Genomic DNA, 22,846 nt, shown 5'->3' with positions numbered 1-22,846 from the left:
GCGCTGACGCACTGAGAAGAGAGACTCCACGCCGGGATGGCCATTTATAGACCTCGTCTTCAAAGGGTTAAGTGCAGTTTCCTGTACTGGTCACTGCAGAGCATTCAGTAAGAACAAAAGTGAACCAAGAAGAAATCGTCTTAATCCTTTAGAGTTTATGGTTGACCATGAACTCTGCAGTTTGAATTGTTAAGTCAATAAAGTCAAGAACGATGTGCTAAAACTTCAATTTATCAAGGGTCCACCACATTCGGACCAGGCTCTGGCCTCCACAAGGCCCATCGGTCTGTAGAAGATTAGAGAAGATAGCAAAAAGGTCCTGAATAGGTAACATAAACGAGAACATGCAAGCCCCCCTTTTATTTGAGGAGGAATAATGATACAGTATTAATTCAGATAATTATACTATTATTACAGTTTGGTTATGTGACAAACATGCAGCTAGAATGTCATCATTTATGAATGTGCTCTGTAACATGTTCCACAATCATTCACTATAGCCCACCAAACAGAAAATCAAATTGTTACCATGGATACTGTAGTTTTTTATATATGAAAATGTATTAAGATTTTTTTATCAGTTGTTTTTTTTTGTCTGTTGGTTTTTATTGTTAAACTTTTTCTTTGATTTGCTAACAGTTGGTGAAATCTTTTGGTTATACATGACAATTTATGACAACATCATTTTCCCAGTTCCAAAAGCAGGCTGGGCTGCTCCTGAGCTATAGTACACATTTTCTTAAAGATAAGAGATGGAGTGTGTGTAATGTGTGAAGTCCCCCTCTTGCTTAAAAATGCTCAGCACAGACACCTACACATTCCTGACGGCACAAGGCATAACTTGTTACGGAGGCTCTTCACAGAGCTGTGTTAAGGTGAACGCAGGCACACACACTGGGCTGTGTGCATCGAGAGGGGCAGCGTTGATTTAGGGCATTACTCAGAGAGAGGGGGCAAGGGAGGGGGTTTGGGGGGGGTCTCCCCTGGCTGCATTAGGAGAGCCTCTAGCCTTTGTGATTCCTTTTGATCAAATCTCTGTGAAAGATGAGTGTCATGCCCTCTTCCAGCCAGCTGTGAGGGGACTGCCCTGTGACTTGGAGGGGGTAGACATGTCTGAGTCTGCGCGCGTGAAAGGACACACACACCTCTGTGCGTGTACAGTTGTGTGTGTATTCTGTGTAGGCTAGGGAGGGAGCAGGCAGCTCCTGAGGTGAGAATGCTGAGTGGGAGGATCTCATTCCAATCCCCTGTGCCCAGTTTCAACATACACACACACACACGCACACATGCGCACACACACACACACACACACGCAAAACATCTCGAGTAGTTTAGTGGGAGTCCACTGCAACATTAGGGGCGAAACGCAGAGACAGCACATGTGCATCTGTGCTTCCAGAATAAAGCATAGTGACTTTTTTCTTTCTTTTGGGCAAGCGCATGTGGCTGTGTATGAGTGTGTGTATGCGTGCGTGCGTGAGGGTGTGTATGTTCTTATGAGAGAAGAAGGGAGAGTGTGTGTCTGTTGCTGAAGGAGACGCTGCTGGGAGTAATAGCTCTTTTGCTTTCGTACTTGTGCGGACAGGAGAGTTGGAGGTAGTTGTTTTGTGGAACTCTCAGAGAATGGAAAACTCCTCCGTATCCTTGGAAACATCCCACTAAATGACAATGGCCGAGGTAAGAGACAAACTGCTTTTCATTTCCACTTTCTGTCAGTTCTGGCGGCTCTCAATATGCCTGCACACATGATCAGGATTTGCTTGAGATTAAAACTGGAATGGTGTCGTCTGGACAGGTTTCAGGAAAAATCTGGACATTTTGTATCAGATGATTTTATATCTGTCAGCGATCCTGGGGGGGGGGGGGGGGTTTCAACTGCACATTATTTTGACATCAGTGTTGGGACTCAGTTTTGGTTCTTTACAAAGAATCTTACTAAAAACTTGTTCTTATGCCAACTTATCAAATATCAAATGCTTCCTTAAAATGAGCAGCTTAATTGGGACTTCTCTAACTAGAAAAGAATAAAAAGAAGGAAGTGTCTAATTGATGCAGCTCACTTTGAGGACTTTATTTTTAAAGTCTTTAAAAAAGTTCAATTCTTTCTGTGGCAGATGCTCTTACTCTTGTAAAATTGTAGATACCAGAAAGAGACATAAAAAAATAAGATGAGTAGTTATGTGCAGATTATGTTCAGTTTGCCGACATTTTGTTGAAAAAACTATGAAATAACCAAAGATGACAGAAAGAAGCAGGAAAATAATGTTCTTTTTTTGTCTCTGACTAAATTTAATCTACTCACTCTGCTCTGTATTTTCCATTCATTCATTCATTCATTCATTCATTGAATGTGTAATACATGATTTTGTAGTTATGTATTTCTTTAGTAGGGGAGTATGGCAATGTTCTATGGTTAGCACCAGTTCAGGTCGGTGTTTACAGACTTACTGTTGAAAAGGAATCTGTTTTTGTAAGATAGAGGAGTGTAACACACAGACTTGTTACCTGGGTCTGGTTGTTATTCTCCGGATCGTCTCTCAGTCGGCCTGCAGTTGGGGAAGCAGAGCCTGTTGACCTCCTGTTGCCTCCTGGCCACTGAGCGCAGCCTGTTGGAATGTGTTTAAAATGTTTGAATGCAGGCATGATACAACATCTCTGAGTTATCTGCGTCATAGTGAGACACTGCTTATATTCATGTACGTTTGCTGTCAGATTAGTGCATATCAGAACAAAGATTTTTGAAAATAAAAAGGTATGAATGATCACTTAAAATAAAATATTCTTTCTTTGACTTCTCCCAAAACACTTAATTCTTCAATTACAAATTTAAAATATTATAATTTCAATTCCAGATATGCTTCATTTTTAAAATATTTTGTTTAGAAATGTCATAAAGATAATATATTTTTTCTTTACATTATTTTCAACATGCCAGATGACAGTGAAGGAATACTTATTATTTTATAGAATTTCTCTGATATCCCTTTGACCTCCAAAATCATAAAAACACAAGAAAAGCAAAATCCACTCTGGTCCCAAGGCTGGCTTTTCCACTTTGATGAGTGAAAGTTTAATTTTGCTCCAGTTCACACAATCTTTATATGTGTGTGAAATATTGCTACAGCTGCCTCCCATCTTTTATTCCTGCTGTGATCTCACTCTTTCCAGCTTTTATTTACTATTTTTAATATCACTGTTTTCTGAGAATGAGTCTTCTCTTCTGCTGTACTCTTTTATGGCTTACACACACACAAGCCATAAAAGAGAGATAACTAGAGAAGGACTCAAACTTGCAGCCCTTGTTCATTCAGATGGAGATGATCCTTGCTTTGTGTCTTCTATGTAGGTTCTGTTGGTGTGAATGAGCGAAGTGGCCGATGTCAGTGTGAACTTCATCAGCTACATTAGCTTTGTGATGTTTCGTCTGAGTGGGGTGGTGGGGGGGCTGGGAGCATATTTGCTCCAGCCTTTACCCCCTTGAGTGTCTCCTTGAGCTGTGATCTGCCCCTGCTGGCCCCAGACTAACTTTGTAACACCCCCAAAACCCACACACTAAGCTCCACACTGTGTGCATGTGTGTGTGTGTGTGTGTAGGTGTGTGTGCATGCGTGCGTGTCCATTCGTTGCATATGCTCTACGCTGCCACCAAAAGGCTTGTAAGGATTTGTCAGCCAGATGTGACAAGATTGTCAAGAGGCAGGCGCGGAGAGGGGGAGATCTGATATTAATCAGAGCGTAGCTGGAAGCCAAACTCTATCAGACTCAGTGTACTAACATGTTCCCCTCATTTACTCTCTCTCTGAGCCAAACACTCCCTCCGCGTTCCTAACGGCAAGCAACCAACACCAGCGAGCCATCCAAACTTTGGCTTGCTTCCTCCATCCTCACGCTCACATTTTGTCTCCTTCAAACTTGTTTCTGTACAGAGGCCAGCGTTTTCCTCATGGATCTTCAGGTAAACCTGTGCTGTATTTTGTCTGTTTTGGTTGTGGAACATGTAGAGATTGATTTGTGCGTGTCGGCTTGTGATTGACTGCAGGATGAGTTTGAAATAATGAGTTTTTCACGCTGTCTTTAGGCTGTATGGACTCTTAACAGACATAAATGCAGCCTGTCACTACTTGCTGCTGCCCATGCTTTCACTGGTTTTGTCTTCTTCTCTTTCTTTTCCTTTTTTATCTTTTTGGCTACAGTATTAGACGGCTTTTCTTTCCTTCTTTTTTAATGTAGTTGTTATGTAAATCAGAGACAGACAGGCTGAATGACTTTTTATGTATATAAATGAAAACGGTTGCAGTGAAGCAGCGGGTTTTTATTACGGCATCCTAACTGTGACAAAAGTAGAACGAAATACAACTTGACTTCAGCTGCACTTTACATTTCAATACTGTAAATTCCTGGTGGCAAGTTCCACGTCTCATTTAAAGGACGGTAATAATTTTTCTGAAAGTATTGTTTCTTTTTTTCTTTTTTTTAATTATATAATTACTTTTTTATGCAGAGGCAGAAAAAATAGACATTTTCTTCACACAATCATAATATGATGACTTGTATGTGATTTAAATGACATTTTAAGTCTGACTAAAATGTAAAAATTTAAACAGATTATTATTTAAATATAAAAACATAATTGATATTTGATACAGCCTTTTTAACAGGACTGTCTGACACATAACAGCCTCAACATGCTTTAGAAATGAACGTTTTATATCATCACTCAAACCAGTTTGGGTTTGTAATTTGTCAGGTTGCTGTCTCCTTCACAAGTAGTCAGTTATATTGCAGTTATAACTATTTGCTATGTATGGTAGAAATATGTAAAAATATCTAGAACTTTATATTAAGTTCCTTGTTTTATACCAAAATATGCAGCTGTATAAAATATCAAAATCTATTTTTAAAATGTAATTAGATTTTTCTGTTGCGTGTTTAATTGCCAATAGATTGGCAGTAAATGTGTGTGGCTGTGTCAGTATCCCTGTTCCTCTGAACTGTTGCTCTGGGATCATTTTTTTCTTTGGCCTCATCACCTGTGTTTCCCCACAGAGACAAAGGTGTGAAGCTGCTGCTAATTGATTAGCTTTCCACCACATTAGGCCAACAAGTTCCTGTTCGTTCACCAGCGCTCTCTGTTTACCTCACTTTGCTCTCTAAAGCTGCTTACAGTGGTTTTAATAGACACATGCAGCCAGGGGTGGGTCATGAATACACCAGGACTTTTTATGCCATCCCTGCCTTTTCCACCTTCGACAATAGTTTTTAATCACCATCTGTCCTACACATCATGACCTGTGTGCAGTCTCTCAGAAAGGAAGCTTTTGCCTGCAACAAAGACACAACCACCAAAAACTTTAAGATTAGCAGCAAAAAGGCAGAAAAATTCTGGATACTTTTTCATCTTAGATAAAAAGATAATTTTAAGCCTTTGGAGTAAAATCGACCAATACTGCGTAACTTATTTTACATCAAAAAACTATGGAGAAAAAGACATTCATTAAGGTCAAGGCCGTGACTCACATAGCATGAAACACAGAACAAGTACTGACAAAATGCCGTTTTATTTCTCCACGTCTTAAACAGGATTTCAGTCTGAACACTTCTCAGTGTCTACATGCACACACACACAAGTTGTAGACAGAAATAGGTGGTACACACACTAGGATATTGCATGGACTAGGAATTATCAACTCTACTTGTGCCTAACAGTGATACTTGGCCCAGCTCTGCACTGCTGCGGCTTTTCCCTCATTCATCACAGATTTATTGCCATCACTGATTGTCGCTTGTTAAACAACCTGTAGACATGTCAGTGATTGGTAGTACTGTTAATCAGACATGTTTAAAGTGATCAAGGTGAACGGGAGTGTGGGAGAGGAAAGAGGGGGGATCTGATGTATATCAGTGATGTAAAGAACACTGCACCATGTTAGCTTTGGCTTTGAGAGCTGAAGGACCTGCATCATTTTGTGCAATTAGTCTTCTTGTCATTGGCTTCATTGATGCATACGAACAGCTACGGCTTTGTTGTGACAATGGCAAAAAGAAAGAGACGGGGCAGGGCACTGGCTGCCATACATCATCCCTGTCTTCATCTTCTCTTTCTCCTTCTTAGTCTTCCTCTCAGGAACTCATGAAATGAATCACTAATTAAGACAAAACAACTGCAAGCACACTAAATTATAATTTGTGTGTGTGTGTGTGTGTGTGTGTGTGTGTGTGTGTGCGTGTGTGTGTGTGTGTGTGTGTGCGTGCGTGTGTGTGTGCGTGTGTGCATGTGGGTGCGTGTGAGAGTGCAGAGCACCTGATTGAGATGTGTGTGTGTGTGGGTGTGTGCGTGTGTGTGTGTGTGCGTGCGTGTGTGGGGGTGTGTGTGTGTGTGTGTGTGTGTGCGTGCGTGTGTGTGTGCGTGTGTGCATGTGGGTGCGTGTGAGAGTGCAGAGCACCTGATTGAGATGTGTGTGTGTGTGTGTGTGTGGGTGTGTGCGTGTGTGTGTGTGTGCGTGCGTGTGTGGGGGTGTGTGTGTGTGTGTGTGTGTGCGTGTGTGCATGTGGGTGCGTGTGAGAGTGCAGAGCACCTGATTGAGATGTGTGTGTGCAGCCACAGAGGGACAGGATTAGTCTAATTGGGCTGTGTTAGGTCTGGACACTCTGTAATGATGGGATTAAGGCTCTGTGAGATGAGAAAAGGTGTTTTTACACCTCAGCAGTTGGGCTGAGGAACCTCGGCTTTCCAGGCCTGATGCAGAAAGTGATGGTGAAAACAGCAACGCCAGCAGACATCTGACGACCGAAGGTTACTGGTGGTGTATCAAGGCCAGGCAGCTGCCACCAACTTCATCCCTGGTCAGTTTTATTCGCACTAATGATGAGAGGTTGGTGCAAGGTGAAATCATGTGCTTCCAGATTACAAAGCAAGCCCGTCTTCAATCACACAACCAAGTGACTGACTAAATGAGGAGGGGGCGGCTCGCTACCCATCACCCACACTTTACTCCTTCTCTGCCTGGCAAGAGAGATCCAGCAAGGAGCTAAGCATTCTGCTCATGTATACTAAACTCAACTGATCATCTATTATAGATGCAGAGGGAGAGAGGTGCTGGAGTACAGCCATCCCAAGGTTTGCAGCATGAACCACTAAGATAAGCAGCTTTGATCGCAAATATGATGATTCTATCGCTGTTCCTGCTCTGGAATATTTTTTTAATGCAAAAAATGAAACATGTTTTATTTTTATTATTATTTTATTAGAATTCAATTCTGGAAAAGTTGTTTGCATTGGTCCAGCTACACAATGGCCTCATTGTTGTTATGCACATACATCACTTTTATTTCCGTTTGTTTCAGTTCTGTCTGCATAGCTTTTCTGAAATAACTTCCTGAAATTTCAGCATTAACCATAAAACAGGTTGGTAGAAAGGTTGAAAGTCAGAATGCTCTGCATGTATGTTTGCATATCCAGGGGTCTGGTGTCTGCTTGTTGCTGCAGAGACGGCAGGTCCTGCAGTGATCCTGAAACAAGTCTTCTTCTCAGAAAACTAAGAAATGAGTGACCCAAACAGGAAACCAAATGACCTGAAGCATTTATGTTCTTTGGCAATCTGTCACTTACATATCACTTTGTAGATGGAGTGAGAACCGCTACTGTCGCACACACGCACATTTCATAGGAAAAGCAGGAAAGGACCACTGTCATGTTTTATTCCTCCATCTTTATTTGTGTGCCTTCTGGACTCATTTTAAATCAATGAAAATACCAACATAAAAGCAATAATGAAGTTTTTAGACAGAAGTAACGTACTGATTTTGTATATCACCCTTTTTAAGTTGTTGTCCTTGTTATAATTTACAGGCAATCTGCTGCACCTTGGTAAACTGTAACTGTGACAGCTTTAAGCCTGGGAAGCTGAAGAGGAGGCAGTGTGATAACTGCAAGCATGGCTGGGTAGCACATGGTAAGAGCTGGAGCGAGTTCTCCCACCAGAACACATTCAATATACTTCTAATTTATAGAGTTTGGTTTAATTTTCAGATCTATTCTTCTTTTAAAGTGGCAGATGAATGGTACTGTTTGATTTTTCACTCATGCCATCAGCTTGAATGACTTACTTAACACATCAGCAGGTACAAACATTCACCATAAACCCAACATGAATGAAAGGAGAAACTTTTTGAGAAGACAATATAACATTTAATGTAATGCTGATGTAGAACTGTAGATAATGTAGTTAATGACTGAGCAAGAATTGGAAAGTAAACAAAAGTGACAGTAAACGTTGGTAGAAGCTTGGGTTTGTTTCTGTTCATGCATTTTTCTTTTTAAAGTATCTTTTGTTGTTTTGACTGTTCAGCCACAGTTTCCACTACATCAGAACTGATCATTTTTGGGCTTCATGTTTGGCACTTATGAAAATTATTTGTGCGATTTTACGTGTAACATGTGACAACCCAAACTTATACTGTGCTAATATTATGTGTGAAGTAATCTCATTAGATGCTGGATAGAACCATATGAATGTTGCTGTATTTTTTAAAATTACTCTACAGAACTCACCAACCATAAAGGATTATTAAATTAATAAGTTTAAGGTTCAAACAGCCTGAATATAAAAATATTATGAAAAAATTAAAAAATCTATCTGGCTTGTTGATGAGAATGGATGAGATGAGTTGTTTAGCATTTACAGTGAGCTCAGAGCAGAGCAGTGTCCAGAGAGACATGATGGACATGGATGGATTATTTTTCTACTAAGATCTTTTATCTTGATGAGAGCATCCAAGTATCAGCTTTCAATCAACCTAAATGTTAGATGGACTTCTGTAGTATTTCTGGACTGTCATAAACAGGATGTGATGATGTCATCAGTTAGATGAGTTTGTTATGAGGGATCAGTTATAGTTTGATTTAGTGCATAAAATATAAATAAATAAAATGACCAGCAGTCTAAATACAGTTCTGTGTCATTCCTTGTCGTTTTTTCCTGAACCTGTTTGGTGCTGTTCAGAATCACATGAAGTCAAAACGACTAAAAGCAGGAGACGACCTGATCTGCCATTCAAATCAACAATAAACAGCAACAACAAAATGTTTTCATGCTGGTATAAAATTCTTTAATTTTGTGGACACAATTAAATAAAGTCCATTTAGAAGTGGTTGTTACTTTCAGAAAATTAAGACCTTCTAACTCTGGTAAAAACCAGCCCCTTGTTCTACACTTTGTTTTGTCCAGAGCGATTTCTGTTTTCTTTTTGCTTTTTGTCCAAAGAATGATTTCTACATACTTTATCAAATATATATTACTGTAAAAGAAAATAAAAATCACAATTTTATAATGAAATTGTGTGTTTTTGTTAACATAATCACAAAAAAATCATTACTAAAAAAACGGGAAAATCAGTTCCAGTTCCCCGGTCTTGTTTCACACAGTAGATTGTAGAGGATGTTGGATCTTTGTTCATTTGTACAGAGATGCAAATCACTAAATTTAAAAACTGCAGCTTTTAAACATGCAGTTTTTCATGTTAACAAACTGTATTATCATTTCTTTAATGTTGTCATGTTAGCAATGTTTGTCTTTCACTGGGGTTTGGAAATTATGCAAAAAACATCCTTAGTTATTCAGTAGCAAAGTAGAAATTTAATGTGTACCTTTAGTCCGTCCCTCTATTTCAGTTAATTTATTTTTTCTTTGACTGTTTATGTTTTGGTATGATTTCCAGCCTCCAGACTTAAAATGTACTCTCTGTCTCTCTTTACTTTTATTTGATGATAGTATTTATTGCAGAACTATTTCATCCAGTCTAATCTAATAAAATCTGGTCCATTTTTTCCAGCCTTGAGCAAGCTGAAGGTGCACCATATGTTCCAGAGCAGCCAGGTGGAGATTGTGCATTCCAACGTAGTGTTTGATATCTGCAGCTTGATGCTGTATGGCACCCAAGCCATCCCAATCCGGCTCAAAATCCTCCTGGACCGCCTTTTCTCTGTCCTCAAACAGGAGGAGGTCATCCAGATCCTCAACGCATTGGACTGGACACTGCAGGACTACATCAGAGGATATGTGCTCCAGGTGAGACAACCCGTTCATGGAATCTGGAACTTGATTCATTCAGTCTGTCCGTCCAATAATGTTTCAGTTTTAAAGAGGTCAGATGGATTTTAGCTGCGACTGTTAATATGTTGAAAATTAATTTTTCACAGCCTTTAATTGGTGTGGATTACATTTGGTTTCCTCTCCATTAAAATAATTTGAACTGGTTAAAACTGGGCTGAACACAGCAGTGAGACGCTGTGTAACTCACACAGCGTCTCATTAACAGGAGCACAATAACAACGAGATATAAGATGAGAAGCAGGAGCCAGAGTTCGTATTCACATTCTTATAGTCAATTCAGTTCATTTGAAATGACCCTGAGCAATAATCTGTGTAAACATTTCTACATTCGCTGCCACCAAACAAGAGAAGAGATTCAGTGCTTCCTGTTCCACGTTCTCCAAGCTCACAAAGCTTGTACATGTTTTCAGTTTAATTGAGTTTTCCCCTGAAAAATCAATTAATTAATCATCCCGAGTTATTAAATGACTGGCTACTAACTGTAATATAACTGTAATATAATGCTGTGTATTTGATGGAGCGCATTTTCTTTTTTTTTTTTTTTTCTTTTAAATCTTTTGATGTCCGTAGCAGACCAGGCCGCTGGTGAAGAGAGACTTTTAGAAAACTGAAAATGTTGGATAATTATTGCGTTCCATTCTCAAGACTGTTGAACCAGAAACAGATATGTGTTGTTAAAATTTTGCAGTCCTGGAGGTGTTAGCCATATTCAGGTTAGCAACCAGAAAGGATGGGAGTAGCTCTCGGCCTCAGGTTGTCTCTGGAGGGTCTGCAGACCGGGATGCCTGTGTGGAGATGGAGAGGCTCTGAGATCTTTTTCATTTGAGATGAAAAATCAGTCAAAATGACACCATTGGGAATAAATGAATGGCTTATTCTCAGATGAATTCAGACAGACTGATGTCATGTTCCCACTGAGGTTTGCTCTGATTGCTGCTATTTGTTCTGTTAAAAATCTTGTCTTCAGCTGGTTTTCATGTACAATTTACTATATTTAACTTGACAACAGAACAATGTGGTTTTGTGACATTTGGTACAACTAGAAAACCTTAAGTGATCTGTTTGGGTTTATGTATGTTGTGACTCTAAAAACATATGATAACATAAAATCTAGGGCTGCACCAATGATTTTAGTAATCAATTACTCTGATGATTAATCAGATTTTAAAAAATGACATTCTGCAGATTTTTCATTTAACCACTTCTTCATACAATATTAGAAATATGTATTTATAGATTAACATATTTGCATGTGCATTCTTGTCATTTATTTATTGAATTACTTATATCACTCTTAGGTATATTTATCTTTTTATAAACTTTCTCTTGTATGTTCATATTTGTATTATTAATATTTAACACCTTGGATGGAGTACCTTGTCAACTAATATGTAATTTCCCCTTGGGGATCAGTAAAGTATCTTCTATTCTATTAAGATGCAAATAAAGAAACATTTCCATTATTTTTCTAAATGAGAAGATATATATTTTTATAGCTTAAAACAAAACGACAGCATTCTTTTAGTGAAGATTTGATCATTTTTTGCATCTGCAGCTAAAATCCTTTTGACATCAACATGAAAAGCTCAAATCTTCCCGCTTGACTTCATGTTATTACAGTGTATGACTGATCTGGTCAGTATCATTTCAGATTGTAGAAAATTTTGTCTTTATCCTCCAGTTAACTTTTGATCGATTACTAAATTAGTTGAGAATTATTTCAGCTCCAATAAAAAATATAAATAGTACATTAATAAATAATGCACAAGAAATTTGGCTTATGTATTGTGTCATCCACATTTCCAAAAACTAGTCTGCAGGTCTCCTTTCAAAGCTAAAAATTTCTGAAATGGCCAAATTATCAGTATAAGAACATTGTTTTTCTTTATTTCTTCTTTCGTGTAGTCTGGTGGAGCAAAGTTTAAGTTCACCTAGGAAAAACTATAACACTCATGCAGTTCATGCAGTTTAGAGTATTTAATGAGGGAGAAATTAAGAAAATACATTTTCTGCTTAAAGTACAAATAATTTCCAGATGGACTGGATAGATAATATGGTTTGTCTGACACCTGAGAAGCATCAATGAGCAGCATGAGGCCAGGCAGCACATGAGACTGAAATCTTCCTGATAAACAGGGATGGGGGGAGGTGGAAAGCCTTTGGAGATGAAATGTAGCCACTGGTTGCAACAACTCCCTCGACCTCTGAAATATGGCACCGCCTGTTTATTGCTATGCTACCCTCACTTCAGACAAGTCTCCATACTGAGTAAATAGATTTGTAAATATTATGTCTTTTGCTCCAGAATTTGAGTGAAGCTGATGCCAAGCCAACCAAGAGCCAGCCTGCAGGCTCTGTGACAGCACAAGATCTCACTTCAATTTGTGCATCATCAAGAATTCAAGCTGGGCTGCATTTCATTTATGTTCGCTTATTTAATAGCAAATGTAGAGTCCGAATCCTCGACAGACACCCAACGAATGCTGTGTGATAAAATATTAATCCTGGTTACAGCATGAAGCTGCTCTTCACTATCAAAGCCTCTCAGAGTCACATGTGATTAATGCTGGCCTGACCTGCTAGATCACTGAGACTGTGTCTGACACTCCATGCAGTAGAATGTGTGTGAGACATGGTATGCACAGTTTTAGTTTTGCATGGACTTTGGAGAGTGTATGTGCCAGTGAGGTGGTTTGCACTTCTTGCAGATTCAGAGCAGGTAAATATGAAGAACTAAATGAAGACAACGAACATGAAGCAGGCTGTGTGATGAGGGCTCTCAGGGTTGTGCACCACTTACTTCTATTCACACTTGTTCTGATTCCTTCCTTTCAGCCTTGCTGCCAATCTGTTTTATAAGGTGTGTCATACAAGCTGCTCTGTGAATATGTATGAGCAACTCAACATACAGTTTTAATGCTGCTGATGAAATTGCCCTCTCCCCTTTTACTTTCTCATTCAATCTATGTCATGATAACATCCTCACATTTCCTGTACCTCGTTTTTCTGCTCTGTCGGCAGGATGTTGCTGGTAAAGTGTTGGACCGGTGGGCCATCATGACCTTTGAGGAGGAGATTGCTACTCTGCAGCAGTTTCTGCGTTTTGGTGAAACCAAGTCTATAGTGGAGCTTATGTCTTTACAGGACAAGGAGGGGCAGGCGGTCTTGGTTCCCAGCACCCGCACAAACTCAGACATTCGCACCTTCATTGAGCGGAACACTCCTCGCTCCACTCCCAGTCTCTCCGCAACTAAAGTTGAAAAGATTAGTGGCAACAGCATGCACCACTTTGAGAACTTCATCAATAGCATGGCCTTCATGCTTCCATTCCAGCTGTTAGGCTCTGTGCCTGCACCTTTCTTAGGCTCACCACCAGGGGCAATGCAACATCAGCACCAGCAGCACCAACAGCATCCACAGCACCAGCAGCAGCCATGTGGTGCTTCAGTTGAGCAGCAGCTTCAGAGAAAAGATGAAGTGAGAGACAGTATTGGCAGGGATAACCCCCTCCATCTCTCACATCCTTCAGAGAGCAGCCTGCTAGGTTCAAGCTCCATCTCATATGCTTCTGATTTGGACCAAACCGGTGAAAGAACAATGGACACACACTCCACAACAGCAAAGACGGAAGCAGAAGACTTCTCCACCAGTGACAACTACTCAGATGGCTCATCCACGCCATGCACGCCATCTATGACCTCTGATGTCCCACAGATGTCTCCTGAGGGGAAGCTGCGCTCTCTGGACAGGAATGGAAGCGGCACTGGAGGGACATCGGGGGGTGGAGGCTCTCTGAAAAAAGGGCGTGTGTTTTGCAATGCTTGTGAGAAAACATTTTATGACAAAGGCACTCTGAAAATTCATTACAATGCAGTTCATCTGAAGATTAAACACAAGTGTACCATTGAGGGCTGCAACATGGTCTTCAGCTCGCTGCGCAGTCGCAATCGGCACAGCGCTAACCCAAACCCCCGGCTACACATGCCCATGAATCGGAACAACAGAGACAAAGATTTACGAGGAAGCTTGTCTGCTGATGAAAGTTCACAAGGAGAAAAGAGAGCTGAATATAGCAATACAATTTCCATCTCTTCCTCGGAAAGCCATAAGTCTGCCCCCAGCTACATGGTAAGCCATGTGGACACTGCTCCTAAGCTCCACAGTAGTTCTTTCTCCAGCATGGGCCAAACTGGCATCCTTTTCCCTAACTTGAAAACAGTGCAGCCAGTCTTGCCTTTTTACCGAAGCCTGGTAACCCCAGCAGAACTTGCTAACACCCCAGGGACACTACCTTCTCTTCCAATTTTATCGTCTTCTGTAACTGTCAAACCCATCACAGCACCGGAACCTTGTATGACAGATCCTATACCAAAGAAAAAATCACGGAAGTCAAGTATGCCAATAAAAATAGAGAAGGAGGTAATAGAGCAGGATGAGGAGATGGATAAAGGAAGCCTCTCTGATGAGGAGGTTCCTCTGAGATGTAGGGAAAAGGATGACTTTGAGGGTAACCATGAAGGAGAGCATATTTGCAATGAAAAATCTGAAGAGGCAAGAGAATATTACATGGATAAAGAAAAGGAAAGGGATGGTAGCAAGCGTCTGATAGACCAAACCTTTGCTGGAAACTCAATTGAAAGGAATGATGAACATGACAGTCCTGGGCAAAAAGAAGCGAGGGTCATCACTGTTTCACCATCCCCATTGGAAAAGAGGCCCATGGCTAGCTACAAAATCTCAGCTGGTAAGGAATCCACTTGCACTGAAGATAGAACTGACATGGAACATTCAGATTCATTGCATGTAGCCGTCAAGATCCCAGAGCATAAATGGGATGAATCTGGGCACAGGCTGACCAATGGCGGTGGTCTCCTGTTGGATGAAAAGGAAGGGCTTGATAGATGTGAAGAAGATTATGGGATCTCAGGACTGTCTCACCTGGAACCTGATGCTAACCTTCCACACCACTGTGAGATCTGCAGTAAGACCTTTAAAAACCCTTATAGTGTCAAGATCCACTACCAAAACATCCACTTGAAGGAGATGCACATGTGCACAGTGGATGGCTGCAATGCTGCCTTCCCGTCCCGAAGAAGCCGAGACAGGTAAAGTAGCTGTATGTTTTTCTTAGCCTTCTAACAAAAGAATTCAAATGGGTTCAGTTTTGGGATCCTCGTTTAGTTTTTTCCATGTTCTTGTGTTCAAAACACAGTATTTCTTGCTGGTAGGCATAGGATTTGTGTATTTTTAATGTATTGCATGACATTATATTGTTTGGCTCTGTGGTCTACAGTTTCCTTCCAATTCCCAACAGTAGGTGAAAAGGTTAAGTGCCACAGAAATATTTTCAAAATTACATAATAATGACAAAAGTTCATTTTATACAACATATGTATCTTTACTAAAGATTAGCTAATCTCAGGAAGAGGCAGCTGAACAGTTAAACTTAAAACAGCAAATTCTAGTTTCTGATACGTAAAGCTAGTCATCAGCTGTGATGATGATTAGCTGATCATTGAAAAATACAATTGTATATAGAAAGTGATGTCACAGCATAAGCAACCTGTCCTCATTGCACAAGAACAATAAAGCACAGAGGCACACCAAAGGGGACACACACATATTTCAAAGAAATGACTGACCAAATGTTCCACAAAACACAATTATTTCCTCATGTTCACTAAGAACATGAAGAAGAGGCAGCTCCTCTCCTGGACATGAAGACTGATATTATGCTCCAAACTGCATTAGAGGGGTAACTGTGGTGGGTTAGCTTCACCCCACCTACTGTTTTGTATTAACACCTTTACCTGCTTAGGAGCCATAAAGAACGAGTCAATTGTGGATTGACAGTGCAATCTGAAGGGGCCTAAGAAAACTCTACACTCTGAAAATATTGCCTTGCACATGACTGGATGTACTTGGAGGTCCTGACCCTAACCGTAACCCCAGGTCTGCAATGATTTGAAATCATTTTCTGGTTTCACTTTCAGTAAACCAGAAAATGACTGAAAAGTTCATTTATTTCAGTCACTCAATTCATTAAATAAACAATAGAAAAAAATAATAAATAATTTCTCACATATGGATCTATATTTCTTTTCTGCTTTCAGCCTAGTAAAACACCACATTAAGATTAGAGTAATACATCAGACCAATAAAAAACATTTTTAAAACTTATGTGGGCTTAAGAAAATGTATGTCTAATATCTGCTAAAAAGTTATTTTAAAAAGTACACTTAATCTGACAGACAAGCCTCATTAGAACACATCCATCCATCCATCCATCCATCCATCCATCCATCCATCCATCCATCCATCCATCCATCCATTATCATACATGATTATCCCCAGTGGGGTCGCGAGGGGAGCTGGTGCCTATCTCCAGAGGTTGAAGGACAGGTCACCCGTCCATCACAGGGCAACACAGAGACAGACAAGACAAACAATCATGCACACACACGTCTAAAGAGAATTTAGGTAGACCAGTTAATATGACAGTCATGTTTTGGACTGTGGGAGGAAGCTGGAGTACTCACAGAGAATCCACACATGCTCAAGGAGAACATGCAAACTCCATCCATAAAGACCCCATGCTGGGAAATGAACCCAGGACCTTCTTCCTACAAGGCAGCAGTGCTACCAACTGCACCATTGTGCAGAACCCATTAGAATACATATTCTAGTATATTGAATATGACTATAGATGTGCAAATAAAAGAAAAATATTATGCCATATTGATATTTACATATCTTGAATTGTTGTTGTTTTTTCATCTGGTGGTCAGTTTAACTATGTCATACTTATATAATATGTGAAACGGTTATTAATCTACAACAATAAAATGTGATAAGTCCAGGGTGTATCCTGCCTCTCACCCATCACTGCAGGGAAAAGAACTAAACTAAAGAACTATAGTTCTGTTTCATCTGCACAGGGTTTAGTAAGGAAATATTCTCCAGCTGATACAGAAACACCATAAAGACGTTTATTTCTTCTTCTACAGACACAGTGCGAATCTGAACCTACATCATAAGCTGCTGACCAAAGACTCCCCCAGCACAGCTGCCTCCCCCTACTCCCCATCACACTGGAGAGACAGAGACTCTGAAGGCCTGGAGCCCAGTCAAAACCAGCAGGACAAAGACGCGCTGCACCGAGACCCAACCAGTCAGACCTCAGTCATCTTCCGAGGACACAACCACATGGGACTGGTGTTTCCTATGAGCAAGGCACCTGCTGCACTTAGAAGTGCTGAGACATCCCCCCTACAAGAGTTGGAGGGATTAGGAGAAGCAGACGGAGGTGGAAATGGGAATGATGGGACGATCCTTGACCTGAGCACCTCAACCTCTGTCCTACCTTGTGGCAGCAGCAGCGCTCAGTCTTCCTGGGACTCAGATGAAGCTGAGAGCGATGAAGAGGCAGGGGAAGAGGATGAGGAGGTCCTCCCCATAGAGGACAGTGATGAAAGCTGTGATGGGCTGGGTGTGAGGAGGCCAGAGGGTGAGGAGGGGGCAGTGGGGAGACACAGGAACACAGGCTGTAGCAGGAGCGGGCAAAACAGACATCAAGGGGGGGGGTCTCCCATCACATGCCATGTCTGCCAAAAGGTGTACAGCAACAAAGGAACATTCCGCGCTCATTACAAGACAGTCCATCTGCGACTGCTTCACAAGTGTAAGGTCCCAGGATGCGACACGTCCTTCTCCTCTGTACGGAGCAGAAACAGACACAGTCAGAACCCAAACCTGCACAAGAACCTTTGTGTTACCTCAGGGGCCACCGCCGAACACGAATAAAGATCTGGGTTCAAATGGCAGCAAGCACATGATGGGGGGAGAGGGAGCAGAGTGAAGACTTACTAAATAGCACTTTTTAAATCTGATCACAATCCACCAAAATACTGTATGTTTGGAAAAAAGGAAAAATCAAGCAAAAAGAATATACAGTTAGAAATTCATGTGTTGTGTAAAACGAAACGACATTCCTGTCAGTGTTTACTCATTAAAGTACAATCAGTGTGTGTGTAAAGAATCGTCTACATTAATGTATGTCGTCCTGTTGTAAAGTGGAACTGATCTTGTTCTGTTTTCTTTAACCCTGATGTTCCAGTTCAGACCACAGAAACATTTTCCCTTTTGTTCTCCCTGTGATGGCGGAATCAGGAAGCTGAAGCTGAATATTATGGATTTATTTATGGCGCTTAATTTATCAGAAAATTACTTCAGTAAGCACCATTATTTAAAAGTTGTAGTGTTGTGAGTGTGAACATATTTACTATTCTCTGATTGATCTTTCCAGTTCTGTTTTATGCTGCCAATATTGACCAAAGATTCTCTTCCCTTCTCAGATGTGTGCAACATCCCGTTTCTGTTTTCTAAGGGATATGCAGCATTAAAGGGGCTTAGCAAGGTCACTAAGGGCCTGAGGAAATGCAAAAGTTTATTTACTTTATGATGAACAGCGGTAAAGTGTGACTGTGGAACAATAAAATTGAGGAAAAAAAATAATCTAGAAAAATTGCTGAAGACTTAAAAACCTTCTCAGTTTCTGTGGCTTGCTTGTAAAGAAATGTGATCTCGGGGCTGTTGTTAGCAGAGCTGTTGCTCTCATGTTGTTTGTGTTTCGGAGGAAGATGACTGAGTGTAAAACCCACAGCCAGGCGCTGGTCTGGAGCCTGGAAGCATGTACTGTGAATGAGTCAAACACTGATAATAAATACGGGGAAAATAGCAGTCATTATTGACCCCACTTACTCTATAAATAACAGAACTGTTGAACAAAATTGTTATTGAACTGTATATTCTCTGAATGGAGTAAACTCTCTCAAGGAAGTCAAACATTTACTGTATTAAATAGGAACATTTCATGACTGTTCCTTTTTGAACAAAAAACAAGAACGTGTGTTGTTCTGGTAGTTCAGCGGTTTTGCTCTGTATCACAAATGTTTGTATTTTGTATTTAAATTCAACAGGTTAGATTGAGAAGCCATTCTTTTCTTTACATTGATTTGTTTAAAAAATGAGAGAGCAACAACTGTTCATTGTTAATAGATATTTCTTTTGATTTATTGTCATAATATTTGTTTGCAGTTAAATAAAGAGCCATATGTTTGGAGGACTCACTTTATTTTTTTATTCATAAGATCCTAAAATCAAACACACCACTACCCACATGCTGACAGGCATGCATTCACACACGTCAAACACTCAAACACACACATTTAAAACATACTGTTTGACAAAATTAAAAGCGCTCCTCTTATTAATAGTTTCATATCACTTCTGTTTCTGTTAAACTTTTCCACAATCATTTGGTTAAACAACTAGAAACTAGAAAAGCAGCAGCATGATGCCTTAGGACACCAAACAACAGCCAGTCAGCAGTCAAGTCTCATTTATTTGGCTATTTCATGAAAAATTGACCCTAAAGTTTCAATAGAACTTCAGGTGAAAAGAAACATTTCAATGTCCATGTCCTGCTTCTAGATATTATACTAACAAAATGCTGGTAAACAAATACATTTTCCTGTCTATTTGAAATCAACAGATTATAACAATAATGATAAACATATTATTTTGTGGCATTAGATGCTAATATTGACAGCAATTAGAAAACAAGCAAAGAGAAAGGGAAAAACTACAACTGATTGAAACCCCGGATAAACAGACACCACCCTGCTGTTACACTATTAATAAAACCCCATAGGTTTTATTTTTTAACATCACTTTGAAATTTGCACTGTTGTTCATAGAATGTTTTTTTACCCTTAAAAAAATCAAAAATATATTTTTTTGTTTCTATAATTGAAGATTAAATTATAAACCAGGGAACAGGGCAGTTCAGGACATTTTTACAGCTTTCCTGACTGACAAGAACAAGACGAGGTTGTGATGTTCAATATGACTGACACCTTCTGAGCTTCACCAGCAGCCCAGGTAAGGCAGATGTAAAATCATTTTATTGCTCACACAAAACTAACTTAAGCAGCATCAAAACATGACTTTGTTGTTTATTTTATGTTCCAGAACTAGAATATCCATTGTGTAAGGGTTGGATTCTTTTTATTAGGCAAAAAACATGCAAAGGCTCAAACAGAATTCCCAGTTTCAAATTTGAACTGGTGAAAAATAGCACGCTTAATATAATCAAAAAGTCTGAAAAAAAGAGACAAAAACTCTCACCAACTCTCTTTACTGAAGAGGTGAATTAATAACTGCAATACTGCAAGGGAAAGTTAAAGTGCATGGATGCAAATGGACCAGTGACAGTGAAAGTATCTATGGGTCCACATTGAAAGGCGGGGGGAACAAATCTGTTACACAACATTCCTGAGTATTGTACCATTATAGAGAGCTGAAAGCCTTGCATAACTCAACAATTCAACCTACCTAGCACATTTACTGTACATTAGTATAACAGCAAAGCTGTTCTTTATCACTTTAGAACAAAAAAAAACCTGTTCTGACAAGTGGCAGAAATCTAGTACCACTCAGAGACAGCACTATGTATTATTTCAGTCCCTCTGGTTCGCTGTATGTAGGCGACATTATTCAACAGAGAAGCAACATGATCTCTAAAGGTGGAGCACTCACTTCCTCCTCTGAGCTGCTGTATCTGGATTAAAAGGAACCTCTTTACTCACTTGTAGAAACTGTGAGTAAAGAGGTATATTACAGAAATAGTCTTATTAAGCACAGGATGAAATATGAAAATATTTTGTTGGATGCATTAATTCTTTTCTGTGCATAAAACCTCTTAGTTTTTCAAATATTTGAAATGCTCATTTTATTTACAGGTATTTCCCTATAATAGCATAATAGTTTTTATTTCTATTCTTACAGTGACACACAGTCCCAAGAAAAAGATCAGCAGTACAGTTATTAATTTCAAAATCCACGGGCAGATTAAACTAGGAGTTTTCCTTGTTATTAATACTGTCTGCCTGCTTAGTTTGGTCTGTTCTGCCTGGCAGGTCCTATAGGGTCCAGGATGTGTGGGGTCTGCAAAGATAATAGGTGCACATTTCCTGATCCTTGACCTGAACAAGTCCTGGGTGGAGGGAAGCTCAGCCCTGGTGACCTGTCCTGTTCTGTGGATGAGTCAAACCACACAGTGATGGACAAACACCGGACTGACTGAAAGATGGCTGTGCAGAAGATGCAGCAGCTCCTGTGGCAGGTTCTAAGGACCCTTAAAGAATCCTCACAGTATTGTTGAGGATGGTAAAGGACCATTCTTCTCTATCCTCTAGGGTTTTCTCCAGAAGTACACCATTATCTCCCTAGTCTTGAGTGGGTTAAGCTCCAGGCAGTTCAGGTGTCACAGTTGGACTTATGATGGCAAACATGTGGGCTATTTTGGCATATTTTGTTGTTATCCACTTAGAGGCCAGTTAGTCTTTTTTCTTGCAGTTTTTCTGCTCCCCCGCTGCACTTCTGTGGTTTTCTGCTCACTTCTCTTCAACTCCAGTCAGCTGAAATAATATATATATAAATATATGTATATATAAGTGAAGGTCAAATTGATCTGGTACATGATGATACAGGTGCATTCACCTTGATAAACAGTTCAAAAACTGTTTTCTGTTTCCCCCTCATACAACTGAACCACGATTAGATGGAGCTGGAGACAGTGACAAATAGTATTACTACTCCCTCTAGTGCTGACAAGTTGCAGTAACACCAGACACATAAAATGACTCCACCACTGGCTCGACTTCCCCTAACCATTCCTGGGCAGGTTAGATAGAACTCAATTAATCCCTAAGGACATTTCAACTGGGAAATGAAATTTCCACCAGCAGTGCAACAATATAAAAACAGCTTTAACAAGAAAGTTTTGAAAAAAAAAAAAAAATAGACATGAAAGGAAAATAAAACAATTCAAGCAAAATAAGACAAAAGGAATACATGAAATATGACAGAACTCTTGTAAAAAAAAAAAAGATTTTTTTGGCACTACTGGTTTTACCTGAACAGAAAGTTCATATGAAATAGGACAGAGACATACAGCTGAGTTCAGGAGTATAACCTTTTCACACAGTGAACATGGTTCACCAACAGCAGTTTTCACACTAGATCTTAATAATATGGGTACCTTAAGACATAATATGTACGGGACAGATACACATTGCCAAAAGTATTTGCTCACCTGTCTTGACTCACATATGAGTTGAAGTGACATCTCATTCTAATCCATGTGGTTCAATATGACGTTGGTTCACCCGTTCCATCTGGAACAGCTTCGACTCTTCTGGGAAGGTTGTGAATAAGGTTTAGGAGTCTATGGGGATTTTTGACCATTCTTCCAGAAGTACATTTGTGAGGTCACATACTGATGTTGGACGAGAAGGCCTGACTCTTAGTCTCCACTGTAATTCATCCCAAATGTGTTCTATTGGGTTGAGGTCATGACTCTGTGCAGGCCAGTCAAGTTCATTCACACCAGACTCTCCATCCATGACTTTATGGACCTTGCTTTGTGCTGTGGTGCACAGTCATGTTGGAAGAGGAAGGGGTCAGCTCCAAACTGTTCCCACAAAGTTGGGAGCATGGAATTGTCCAAAATGTCTTGGTATGCTGAAGCGTTCAGAGTTCCTTTCACTGGAACTAATGGGCCAAGCCCAGCTCCTGAAAAACAACCACACACCATAATCCTCCCTCCACTAAACTTTACACTTGGCACAATGCAGTCAGACAAGTACCATTCTCTTGGCAATCACCAAACC

General features: G+C 40.1%; 1 protein-coding gene across 1 annotated transcript; it reads left to right on the top strand.

Annotated features, from left to right (window-relative positions):
• The first annotated feature begins 219 nt into the window (after positions 1-219).
• bnc1 (basonuclin zinc finger protein 1) lies at positions 220-19,236 on the top strand. The gene is made up of 5 exons (XM_014976566.2): positions 220-1,677; positions 7,850-7,952; positions 9,832-10,067; positions 13,134-15,217; positions 17,120-19,236. The coding sequence occupies exons 1-5, from the start codon at positions 1,663-1,665 to the stop codon at positions 17,913-17,915; spliced, it is 3,234 nt and encodes a 1,077-aa protein (XP_014832052.2). The 5' UTR covers positions 220-1,662; the 3' UTR covers positions 17,916-19,236.
• Positions 19,237-22,846: the final 3,610 nt, after the last annotated feature.

This window comes from Poecilia mexicana, unplaced genomic scaffold, assembly GCF_051168715.1.
Source record: "Poecilia mexicana isolate PSO_F unplaced genomic scaffold, ASM5116871v1 scaffold_3, whole genome shotgun sequence".
Taxonomy (NCBI): Eukaryota; Metazoa; Chordata; class Actinopteri; order Cyprinodontiformes; family Poeciliidae; genus Poecilia; species Poecilia mexicana.
The sequence above is the reverse complement of the archived record's forward strand: the minus strand, read 5'-3'. Positions and strand labels throughout refer to the sequence as shown.